Source organism: Physella acuta, unplaced genomic scaffold (assembly GCF_028476545.2).
Source record: "Physella acuta isolate Inbredline_101_S28 unplaced genomic scaffold, ASM2847654v3 ptg000449l, whole genome shotgun sequence".
Lineage (NCBI taxonomy): Eukaryota > Metazoa > Mollusca > Gastropoda > Physidae > Physella > Physella acuta.
Window position 1 is genome coordinate 41,880 of NW_026731968.1, and position 13,098 is coordinate 54,977.

Sequence of the window (13,098 nt, forward strand, 5' to 3'; positions counted from 1 at the left end):
AAAATTACGTAACTAGATACAAAATAAATAAAAATCAAATTAATTAAACTTATTAAAAATAAAATTACGTAACTAGATACAAAATAAAAATAATTAAAAAGTTAAAATCAAACAAATACAAAATAAATAAAAAATCGAATTAATTAAACTTATTAAAAATAAACAAACAAAACACAAACAAAGTAATTAAAATCAAATTAAAACAATAAAATTACGTAACTAGGTCAAAAATTAATTAAAATTTAAAAAACTCATTAAAACTAATTAAAAAACGCATTAAATTTACGTAACTAGGTCAATGATTACGTCATAATGTTACTAATTACGTCACAAGGTCACCGGTGGTGACCTACTGACCTACTCCCCCTCCTGCTCACCCACCCTAGGGTGGGTGAGTATTTTACTATATCTCATTGTCCCAGGCTGCTCACCCACCCTCACCCACCTTCACCCAGGTGGGTGAGTATTTTCCTATATCTCGTTGTCCCAGGCTGCGCCACCTGCTCACCCACCCTCACCCAGATGGGTGAGTATTTTGCTATATGTCGGTGTACCTCCACCTCCCCCAGGGAGTATTTTACTATATCTCATTGTCCCAGGCTGCGGCAGGCTGCGCCTGGTGGTGGGAGTATTTTACTATATGTCATTGTCCCAGGCTGGGGGAGTATTTTACTATATATCCTTTGCTCCTGCTCCTGCTCCACCTCCTGCTCCTGCTCACCCAGCGCCTGCGCCTTCGCTCCAAAAGGGACCTAATATACTACTCATATTACAACAAATCGCTTGGTCAACAACACATTATCGAAACAGCTAATTGAATTCAATATGACAACTTATTGAATTAGGCCCACCCAATCTTGTCAGAAACAACGCAATTACAATATTCATGTGAAGGCTGTTTTCACATCTTTTTTATGTTAATTCAATATTTCTTAATTAAGTAATTTGATTCTAGTAACTTCACTGTGCGATTTTCCATTTATGTGATGACGATGATACGAAATAACTATAGTTTATTATAAAGCCTTCAACTACACCATATCAGACTTGTTCAGCCAATATAACTACAGCCATAACGTCTGCAGCCAAAGTATCGTAAGCTTCAGCAGCCACAATATCGTAAGCTTCAACAGCCAAAATGCCTACAGCCAAAACATCGTAGCCTTCTAGAGACAAAATGCCTGCAGCCAAAATATCGTAGGCGTCAACAGCCAAAATGCATGTAGCCAATATACCGTAAACTTCCAACAGCCAAAAATGCCTACAGCCACAATATCGTACGCTTCAGCAGCCAAAATGCATGCAGCCAATATACCGTAAACTTCAACAGCCAAAAATGTCTACAGCCAAAATATCGTACGCTTCAGCAGCCACAATATCGTACGCTTCAGCAGCCACAATATCGTACGCTTCAGCAGCCAAAATGCATGCAGCCAATATACCGTAAGCTTCAACAACCAAAATGTCGTAAGCTTATATCGTAAGCTTCAACAGCCGAAATGTCTACATCCAAAACATCGTAACCTTCTAGAAACAAAATGCCTGCAGTCAAAATATCGTAGGCGTCGACAACCAACATGCATGCAGCCAATATATCATAGCCTTGAGCAGCCAATTTAAAGTTTGTTTGGTTGACTCAATCCGCAAGTCATTAGACAGCTGTTGTGTGTGTTGAAAGATGCTCATTAAAATTCGATCTGCGGTCACGACATTTAAAAACCCAAACCTCCCACCCCTCCGCGCATTAATTGATCTATGTGTGATCTGTGTTTTCCCCCATCTCCCTCACGCGGCATCCCATGATCCTCTGTAGTTACCCCCCCCCCCCCTGTCTGACGTGGTGGTTCGCTTGTTAACCCTTGGTTTGCCTGGACGTGGTGTATGCTTCATTACTTTGTTGTGTTTGTTCTTCCCCTTGTTGTTCCAAGTGATATTAACCCCCCAGTGGCTGGTGCCCCCCCCCCCCCCCCCAGCCGGTCCATCGCTGTACAACATCCCCAGGCGCGCTGTGTACGAGATGCGGACAATGGCTAGAGGTTGTGGCGATATGATTGTATGTATTGGATGGAGAGGGGGGAGGGGATAAACGCTATCAAATATTCACTATTAGTAATGGGTGCTGGGTTTGTCTTTGTTGACGGCGGAATCTAGTCGCGCTTGTTTGGCTGCACATTTGTGCCGATGATGTTACATTGGGCTTCACATTTGTGCCGATGATATTGAATGGGGCCGCACCTATGTATCGATGATGTTGAATGATGCTGCACATATGTACCGATGTTATATTGGGCTGCACATTTGTGCCGATGGTGTTATATTGAGCAGCACATATGTGCCGATGATAAGATAGTGGGCTGCACATTTGTGCCGACAATGTTGTATTGCTGTCCATTGTGTTCGAGGTCGTTTCACCATTTCTTTTTAATAATTACTTTTCCGTTACTGATTTTGTAATTACATCTACACGTGTCGAGCTCTATGGGAAATATTTCACATGAATATGTTTTATATTTGTTTGTACAGCATATTTCAAGTTGAAGATTTTGTTGCTGTTTTTTTTAAATAAGAAAATGACATACGTAACGATGCGGTACGCTAACTTAACAGTGCATATTAATGTCTGATTACCTGTTCATGTTATATTCTATTTCTTCTGGTACCCTGCTGACTGCAGCTTAGAAGATAGGGAAGGGATATAACTTTTGACGCTTTTAAAGTTTGGATCAGTTTTTATAAGGAAAGGCAATGCGTAATGATGTGGTACGGCTAACCCAACAGTGCATATTAATGTCTGAATACCTGTTCATGTTATATTCTATTTCTTCTGGTACCCTGCTGACTGCAGCTTAGAAGATAGGGAAGGGATATAACTTTTGACGCTTTTAAAGTTTGGATCAGTTTTTATAAGGAAAGGCAATGTGTAATGATGTGGTACGGCTAACCCAACAGTGCATATTAATGTCTGAATACCTGTTCATGTTATATTCTATTTCTTCTGGTACCCTGCTGACTGCAGCTTAGAAGATAGGGAAGGGATATAACTTTTGACGCTTTTAAAGTTTGGATCAGTTTTTATAAGGAAAGGCAATGTGTAATGATGTGGTACGTCTAACCCAAAAGTGCATGTTAATTTCTGATTACCTGTTCATGTTATATTCTATTTCTTATGGTACCCTGCTGCTTGCTGATAAGAAGGTAGGGAAGGGATATAACTTTTGACGCTTTTAAAGTTTGGATCAATTTTTATAAGGAAAGGCAATGTGTGATGATGTGGTACGGCTAACCCAACAGTGCATATTAATGTTTGATTACCTGTTCATGTTATATTCTATTTCTTCTGGTACCCTGCTGACTGCAGCTTAGAAGAAAGATAGAGACAGAGAGCGAGAGAGAGAGAGAGAGAATAACCTCCGAACCTGTCTGAGGCAATGTGATCATTATAGCCGCCCTTCAAAGATCCCGTAACCTTTAGTTTCCATTTGCACCTGACCCAACGATGAAGACAACGATCCCCGTGGGGTAATTACCACATCACCTGCTGTGATAAACGTCTGTATTAAAGCCCCTGAGACGTCGCTTATTGCTGTCTATGATTTGCCTATACGCTACCTTATTCACTTAATGATCAAACAAACAACTTCATCGTTTAGAGGTATCACAGCGCTAAAGATTTCTATCTATATCTTCTTATTCTTCTTCGTTCTTAATTTTTAGTGTTGGATGGGATCGAACTGTATCTGCCAGAGGGTTTGAACTCGAGACTTTTTCGAATTTAACAACCAAGAGCTTTTACCAACTCGACCACGCCTCCAACACAATTAAGTGTACGTGTCAACTGGTTATGCGCCATTGTGGCCATTGACTCCGATTTCAGCCTGCTTTTCTTTTTGGATTTGCTTCCATAGCCTTTGTCCAACCAAGAACAAACTACAAGGCAGCAGTTGTTTGATTTTGGAGTTGTCTCTCTTAAAGAGTGGCTGTCCCCAGCTAACGAGCCTCATCTGCCCGAGTTATTTATCAATATAGTTGAAAGCCTCCCTTCTTTATGTTTGTTGGTGGTGGTGCTTCTGTGGCCACGGAATATGAAGGGATAGTGTGGGCAGCACTATACACACCCGCCTTTACTTTAACTACCCGTGAGTCGGGTACCCACCACAGCTGGGTGGACACAGAGTTGTCCTAGGGACTAGGGCCCGGGATCTGAACTCGAGACTTAGCGCTGTACCATCCGCGCTGTACCATCCGACCACGTCATACCCGGTATGCACTTGCCCTTTTGAAAATTCCCTTAAACGTATGAACTCACAATTAAAATACTAGAACCGTCGATGCATTTAGAACTAGACCATAGCATTTACTGAAAATAGGCGATGAGCCTGTAGACACGTTAAGAAGTTGAAAAGCAGCAGTTTTGATCTTTAAGGTTAAACATTTATAGCTACGATTTACGCAGAATGAAAAAGCTGTTGGGGAAATTGCTTGAAAATTGGGTTTTTTTTAAAAGTTGTTCGCTCCTATTTTCTAACCAAGATTTCTCTCCCCTATTCTTCCCAAGATTTCTCTCCCCTATTCTTCCCAAGATTTCTCTCCCCTATTCTCTCCAAGATTTCTCTCCAATATTCTTAGTTCAGGCGAGGTTTAAATTTGAAGTCCTGTTAAATCTCACGTTTAAATCCAGAGACTTTGCTTCTTCAATGGTGGAAGTCAAAAAAATGTGTCACGGATCGAATTGGACCCGGCATTTTTTTTTAAATAATGTGAGGTAGTTAGATTTAATTTATTCTCAGCCGTGTGGGTATGAAATACACGGAAGTAGTCAGTGGCGTCGCTAGGTCGAGTGTCACCCGGTGCGGCACCTCATGGTGTCACATTATAGTTCCAGCTTTTTGTGTTGGCCCTGTTTAGCTTCCTTCATTGCATTGGCTTCCCCTAGTTTAGTTTCTCGGGCTCGGCTTAGCTTTATCGTCTATTTATTGTTTTTATTTATGCGTTTATTTATTTCCGTATTGATATATCTCTACGCCCTGGTGCAGAGGCGTAGCGAGGGGGGGGGGGGGGCCGGGGGGGACATGTGTCCTCGGGCGCCGACCTTAGGGAGGCGCCAAATTGAAAGTTCGAGGGGGGGGGGAGGTGCAAATGAAAAGTTCGAGGGGGGAGGTGCAAATGAAAAGTTCGATGGGGGGGGGTGTGCAAAGTTTGTCCCCGGGCGCCGGGAAGGGTCGCTACGCCTCTGCCCTGGTGTGGGTTTAAAGTTGAGAGTTCAATGTGCTACTCCGTCACAAATATACAGCAATACACAAACAGCACGTCGTCATGCTTTCATTGATTTACATCCAACCTCTACAGTTAAAAACATTTAACTTTTTAAACGACTGCTATTTATAAACACAGTTCACTCCGATATTTGTTTTTTAAATAACTTGACATTAATGTCTAAGGGGCAATTTTTTTCTCCTCAAAAAATCGAATCAATTGTTGCCTGTGTATCGACTCATGTACCGTAGTATAGTTAATCATATGATGTTCATATTGGTGTATATCGTTCTCTTTGTATACAATTGGAAGTTTGTTGTTTCGTGAAGTGGTGTAGAGTTATATATTTGTTTTCTTAGTCGAATTCAAGTTGAGGGAATCGACTTGTGTTTGAATTCGATGATGAATTAGTTTGTTTTTTCTTTCAATAAGATAGTGAAATAGGCTCCCCTCATCCAAGTATGGTATGATTAGTGCACCTAGCCGTAGGTTTATGGTTAGAGACTTTTTGTCGATTAGGTACCAAAACGCTTATGTTACTCTAGGGTTAGGATTAGTTAACTTAAACCGGTTCCATTTCAAGTGTATGGATGACAGAACACTTAAATTGCGTGTGGTAGGTAACCTTAAAATAAGCCGAGGGTTAGGTTAGGTTAACTTGAATAGCCTAATGATTCTCATTACTGATGTGTACCTTAACAGAGCCATTAATATCGTGGGTTACATCTTGTTGTCGAGTAACTTAAAGACGTGTCCCTTGTAAGGGTTACAGTTAGGGCTAGTAACTTAACAACCGTCCTTACTTGTGGCGATGTGTATGCTAACAGAACCGTTGATATTGAATACCGTGGTGTAGCGTAAAGATAATTACCTTCCGTTCCATCCACCCGGTGGCCCCTGTCTAGATAAGACTGCAGGGAGGGGGAGGTGTGAGGGAGATAATCGCCTCTAGGCTAATCCTATCTAATCTTTACGGCAACATTGTGATAACCTTTAGGATACTGAGCTCAACGCGGCTGCACACGGCCTTATCTGGTTGATGTAAACCAGCGGTCGGGTCTAAAGTTGTTGCGAGTTTTAAAAAAATTAGATTAGCAGCCTGCTCGCACAAGTTATCTAAATATAAAAATATTTGATGTCCCCCCATATAACACCTAGAATAAGGGTCGCGCCACCAGCACCTTGAATATGGATCGCACCCCCTACATCTAGAAAATGGGCAGCACCCCCCCCCCCCCCTTATAATACGGATAGCTACCCCAGCATATTGAATATGGGTCGCAAACCCAATACCTAGAATATGAGCCTCACACCTACACCAAGAATATGGGCCGCACTCCTAGTACCTAGAATTTGGGCCGCACACCCAACACATAGAATATCGGCCGAACACCCACACCCAGAATATGGGCCGCACACCCACACCCAGAATATGGGCCGCACTCCTAGTACCTAGAATTTGGGCCGCACACCCAACACATAGAATATCGGCCGCACACCCACACCCAGAATATGGGCCGCACACCCACACCCAGAATATGGGCCGCACACCCACACCCAGAATATGAGCCGCACCCCCCCCCCCCCCCTAACACTTAGAATGTGGACCTCCCTCTGTGAACACAAAGAATATGGACCCCCTCCCTTTCCAACATAAAGTATTTGCCCGCCCCTTCCCCCCCCCCCCCCATCACCAAGAGTATGGACCCCCCCCCCCCCCCCAATCCAAGAATATGGATTCCCCCTCCCTCTCCCAAATACGTTAATCATACAATGTTTGTTACGTTTGTTTCTTAACTTGATCAGCAAAATGTAATTAGCGTCATGCACCATTGTTTGTGTGATCTCATCTTGTTTTGTCTGCGAGGCCTAATTAACTAATTGGGATGCAAATAGATTTTAAAGCATGGAAAAAAAATTGGAACTTAAAATCAATACTCTTTGTTTTGTATGCATTGCATTTATCTCGCATAGATGGCCTGCAGGTTCTTTCACTTTTTACGGCGCGATCGAATTTCGTATTGGCTAACTATCCATAGATTTGACTTACTTGACTTAATCATTTTCACTCTTTGTTGAGCATAGGGCCTCACCTATAATCTTCCATTTTTTTCCCGGTCTCCGGTTTTTGATTTTGCAACCTCCTAAGTAAGACATCCCTACTGTCTTCAGTTCTTCAAGAAGACTAATAATGCCATTCTTTCTTCTTCTTCTTCTGTTTGATTGTAATGTTCGACAGGATTTTACTTCAACAGGTGTCAAATTGTTTAGCACCATAACGGTAGTTGACTCGATTTCAGCTTGTTTTTCTTTCTGGATTTGCTTCCATAGCCTTTGTTATTTAAAAACCCACTACAAAGCAACAGTTGTTTCATTTTGAAGTTTTGTTTCCCCAATTATCGAGCCTCGTCTGCCCGGGGGCTCGAACTCGGGACTTTTCGGTTTAGCAATTAAGAGCTTGACTCCAATGTCAGCTGTATAAGTTGACTCGTCACCTCAGTTTGATTTAATTTTTATTTTTTACTTTTGTTTACCTATTTAAACCTCACATAATTTAACTACTTTCACAGCTAAACATAATTTTAATATCTAAACTTTTTGAGCGAAATATTAATCCTATCAGGTTTGAGAGAAAATGTACCGCTAATCAAAAATTTAGGAATGACCATTTCTATGTGACTGCTCATTTTTCGGATGTTTACATTTGGATCAAAGTAAATTTAAAAAAAAATAAAACGTGGAAAATTATTATAGATTTTTTTCCGACATAATCTTTTTTTTTTCTTCATAAAAAACGGTTGTTTTCAAACCATAGCCAAACCTTAAATCTACTTATTTTATCAGAGAGAGATGGAACCACTGGTTGATTGTTAAAACAGTTTCCTATTCATCCAATTATGTCACTCGTTCGAGTTTTAAGCTGCACTGTTTGTCCACACGCCTAATTAAATTTTAAATTGGTTCTAAAACGTATCGTATGTGAAGAAAACTCCTATTGAATCTTACCGCTTTTAGTGGGCAATTAAATATTTGAACCGGAGGCTCACCTCAAATATGCTGACGTGGATGGCTCTTTTCATTAATTAAAAAAAATAACGTAGCATGTGATAAACATGTAACTGTAATTAGTTTTGTTAGATCTTTTGCCAGTTTTATTTTTGTTGTTGGAAATCCGCTTGTTGACGTCTTAGTCACGTGTTATGTAGTTTTTTCATTTTTCAAACAAACTAGACATGCCTGCTTGTTTTTTTTTATTTCTCGCATATCATACGCCGCTATTTAGTTGTTTTATTTTCTACTTTTCAGTAATTCGACAGTACCAATGCTGCCACTGAAAATATTTGCTTTAAAACACTATCAGTAGGTCGTTAAGGACGATACTACTCCCACCCTCCTTTCCCCCAACCCCTACCCTACACCCCCCCCCCCCCCCCGTGAAAGCAGTCTCCTTTTAGTTACCTCCACTAAGTTTAAAATCGATTCAAACTAAATTATCTGCCCCTAATAGCCGTCACTAAACCCGGCTCTACGATTGTAAACATTTAGCGTTAACCACAGCTCACCAGACCATGTAGGGGTGGGGTGGTAGGGAGCGCGCTTACAGTTTGTTTTCTAGCGTCTCCAAGAAGAGAATTATATATATATAGATAGATGTGCTGACTTTCTTCTGCCCCGGGCAGCATCCACTATCTGCCCTGGCATTCATTCTCTCTCTCTCTCTCTCTCTCTCTCTGCCATTAGTATTACCAATTTTCTCTGCCACAGGTACCAGTCAATTTCGTAGACTTGGATTTCATTCCATTTGCTACCTTTTGGGTAATTCCCATTGTCTGCTCTTTGTGTTATTCTCGTTTCATGCCATCCCCCTTATTTGTGGATGTTTTACTGTGTTTTTGGCCATTGTTCTATGTAAAGGATTTTCAAGTTTCTTTCGGGCTAGTCTAGAGTTTATCAAGGGGGGGGGGGGGGGGCGCATTGTCTGCTCTTCGTGTTATTCTCGTTTCATGCCATCCCCCTTATTTGTGGATGTTTTACTGTGTTTTTGGCCATTGTTCTATGTAAAGGATTTTCAAGTTTCTTTCGGGCTAGTTTAGAGTTTATCAAAGGGGGGGGGTGTCCTTCCTTTCAACATTACACCAGCCCCGCTGATACCAGCAACACGAAACACACATCGCTGCTACCCTCGGTGTAGTGGTTGACTAGGATAATTCAAAGCAGTGGTTCTGTGAATGTGGTGTAGTTGTTAGCTAGGATAATTCAAAGCAGCGGTTCTGTGAATGTGTAATAGGGCTTGTAAGTCTACGGTCTCGAAATCTACTAGCTGCATAGTACGAGAACGAGAAGTTGTTACCTACTTACAAGCCCTATTCAAAGCAGCGGTTCTGTGAATGTGGGTTACAACCCTCATGAAGGGTAGCTAATGCTTAAAATGGAGGGCGGGGGTTAGTTTGGGTCGCGGTCCATTTGGGTGTCAGCTAATGTTGAAATTAAGGGGATGAGGGGGTGCGAAAACATTTGGTTATGTTGCATAGTGTGTTGAGTCTGGGATAAACTAGGTACATGTAGACAGGAATTTTTGGGCGATAAAGAGATCTTCATTGTGCTATGAAGTGTTGTTGGCATCAAAGGATGTTAGTGGTACTAATGGATCTTGGCTATACTTTGTATATTAGTTGTACTAATGGATATTAGTGATATTAATGAATCTTGGTAGTCCCAACGGATCTTGGTGATACTATGGGGTCTTAGTGGTACTAAGGGTTCTTAATGGAACTAATTGATATACGTGGTATTAAGGGATTTTTGTGGTACTAATGTTTCACTAGAGGATTTAAGTGGCATTAAGGGATCCTAGTGCTGCCTAGCCACACATAACTAACCATGTGGTGTGCTAGGGCACATAGTACACGATACTAGAACAAATATACGGTACTCAGACACATGATGCTGTACTAAAGCACCACTATACGATACCAAGGCACACGATACAGTATCACTACGCTAGAACACATGCGGTACTAAAGAACATAAACGATACTTTGGGTCGTATATATGGTACGCAGGGCATTGTCTTAAGACAAATATAGTTCCATGTGTCCTGGACCGATACTGACCAACAGTACCAAGACAAATATAGGACCCTATGTCCTTGACCAATACTGACCAACATTACCAAGACACATATAGGACCCTATGTCCTTGACCAATACTGACCAACATTACCAAGACACATATAGGACCCTATGTCCTTGACCAATACTGACCAACATTACCAAGACAAATAGGGCCTATGGGACGGAAGTATAAAGACAAATTAAAGCACAAATTGACTTGAACAAGTGTCACAAAATTGTCGCGTGCCATTCCCACCAATAAAATTGATGACCCCAAACACCGATCGTTACAATTTTAACTTTACGTGAATATCAAATGGCGAGTTTTTCGATATTTTGGGGTGACTGTTTTAAAAGTTAAGCTGTTTTAGGTGTTAGCTGTAAAGTAGTTTGAAGGTAGGGATGGGATGCGAATGGTTGTAGTTCTGCTGTTATCTGTCAAAACATTAGCGATCCCGAACATATTTATATACATGATGTTCTGTTGCAAGCTGGTTTTATATATATATATATATATATATATATATATATATATATATATATATATATATATATATATATATATATATATATATATATATATATATATATATATATATATATATATATATATTAACAATCATTACAAAACCAGAAAACAAAAGATATTTTTTAGTTAGTGTGATCGATCAGATGTTGCTAAATTCACACGAAATCAGTCCAAGTCGATTTTACTACGCGATAATCAGTTTACCCACGGCTAGTGCTGGGAGCTTGAACTGAGTTGGCTAACACTGGGATTTTGAACAATAAGTTAAAAGATAGGTGAATCAGGTGGAAAGTTAGAACAAAGGTAATTTACGATGGATACTTATCCGGACATCACGGCACTGGATACAAATCCAGATAGCTCGGAACTGGATACAAATCCCGATAATACAACGCTGGAAACAACTTCGGACATAATGGCACTGGATACAAATACAAATCCGGACATAACGGCACTGGATACAAATCCGGAAAACTCGTCAGTTTATTTTGATATCCATCCTAACCACGACACGACCAAGTCGGGGAAAACTGACCTCGAATTGTGTGACGTCATCACGGCACTTGGGCAGCAGCTATTGTTTCACGTCTTGATTACAGCAACAGTCGCCGGCCTGCTGGCGTCTTGGCTGTACGAGAACACGGTCCAGCACGGCGCCTTGGTGCTCAGAAGTGCCATCATTAGCGCCGGGAACGTCGCTCGACTTTTGGGGCGGGGCGCGTACTCAAGGGCCTGTGGTGGGGATGTCTGTTTAAGAACGGTTCGGGCGGGGCAGCGTGTTGGCCGTGCGCTGGTCGTGTTGTGCGTGTGTGTTCTTTTTCCTAAGATTGTTGCGGTGGTGAGGAGGATTAACCAGGGATTTAGTGCCTGTGTTGTTTATTCGGCGAAGGCGGGGAAAATTTGGTATCAGAGATGTGTTCACGGATTACGGTGGATAAAAGCCCGTGCCGTTTTTTACGGGCCCAGGCTGCTAGTATTTAGCCCGCGACGCTGTGTGAGTTGTTTTGATTTGCAGGCGATACCTTTTCTGTCTGATATCTACTACCATATGTCACGTACGGCGAGGTGTATCTTGTACCCCGTAACCAAAGTGTACGTTGTCGTTCACCGGTTGTACAACTACGCTGTCGGGATTCTCCGATCCAGGTGTCCGGGCGGTTTTGTCGCCGCGGTCCGCGGGTCGCAGGCGGTCCAGTCCTGTCCTGGTCAGCTGCTGGCCGCGGTCGTCAACTGCCTCCGCCAGCGGGCCACGGTATGCAGACACATGCAGGCGATAACTTGGAAGGCTGTACCATTCTTCAGGGCGGTGGTGGACAAAAGCGGTCTCAGTGTTGTGTGTAGTTATTGTACGAACAGTTGGACAGCCATATTGGCGAACTCTGGTATGTATATCAGCTCTCTTCCAGGCCTTTTCAATAAAATTAAGATTTTTCTTCAATTATTTTTATTTATTACAACTTTGTAGTAATATATATATATATATATATATATATATATATATATATATATATATATATATATATATATATAATATGCGCCACTCTTCTTGTCAAACTCAATTGAATTGCTGATAAAGTATTTCTCGTGTCCATCACTGCGCATGGGCTGAAGTGTATTTTAAACCAGTCTAAGATAGGCGTTGATTGACTCGCTCACCGTTTGACTTGCATAGAACTTTCATCATTAGCCTCATTAATGACGCCGACGCTATCTCAATCATCAGACTCGTAATGACGCTTATCTCAAGCTCTAGACTCCCAATGACGCTTATCTCAATCACCCTACTCCTAATGACGCCGACGCTATCTCAATCACTAGACTCCTAATGACGCCGACCCAGTCACCAACGTATGGAAACCTTCCTGTAGTGCGTGTCAGCTTGACCTGGCTGTGTTTAGATCTCCTTGATTTTTTTTTTATGTTTACCTTTTGAAGCTTTTTCTTTAACCCCCCCCCCCCCCCCCCCCTTTCTCTCTCCACCACTAAATCAGACCGAAGCTTTGTAAATAATAGAACGGGGGTGTTTAGACTGTACAACATCATGTAGGTAGTTTTTATGTCGGTGGGGTTTTTTTTTTAATTAGACGACATAGAGATTGTGTTCCAAAGAAGTGTGTTGCCTTAGCGTGGTGCCACATTGTTTAGCACTGGTTGTGTGTACGGTGCGCACTGTCGGGTGAGATGTACTTTCTATAATTGAAT

General features: G+C 41.6%; 1 protein-coding gene across 3 annotated transcripts in view; it reads left to right on the forward strand.

The window, feature by feature from the left end:
- Positions 1-13,098, forward strand: part of LOC131943238 (carbohydrate sulfotransferase 15) — a 56,371-nt gene that overhangs the window by 26,058 nt on the left and 17,215 nt on the right. Inside the window, exon 1 of one of the 3 annotated variants that reach the window (XM_059303255.1) lies at positions 11,407-12,278. The exons of the other annotated variants lie outside the window; for them this stretch is intronic. Coding sequence (XP_059159238.1) covers positions 11,945-12,278 — 334 coding nt within the window. The 5' untranslated portion in view covers positions 11,407-11,944. Of the gene's footprint in view, positions 1-11,406; positions 12,279-13,098 lie in introns of those variants that run through there. 3 annotated transcript variants of the gene reach the window in all.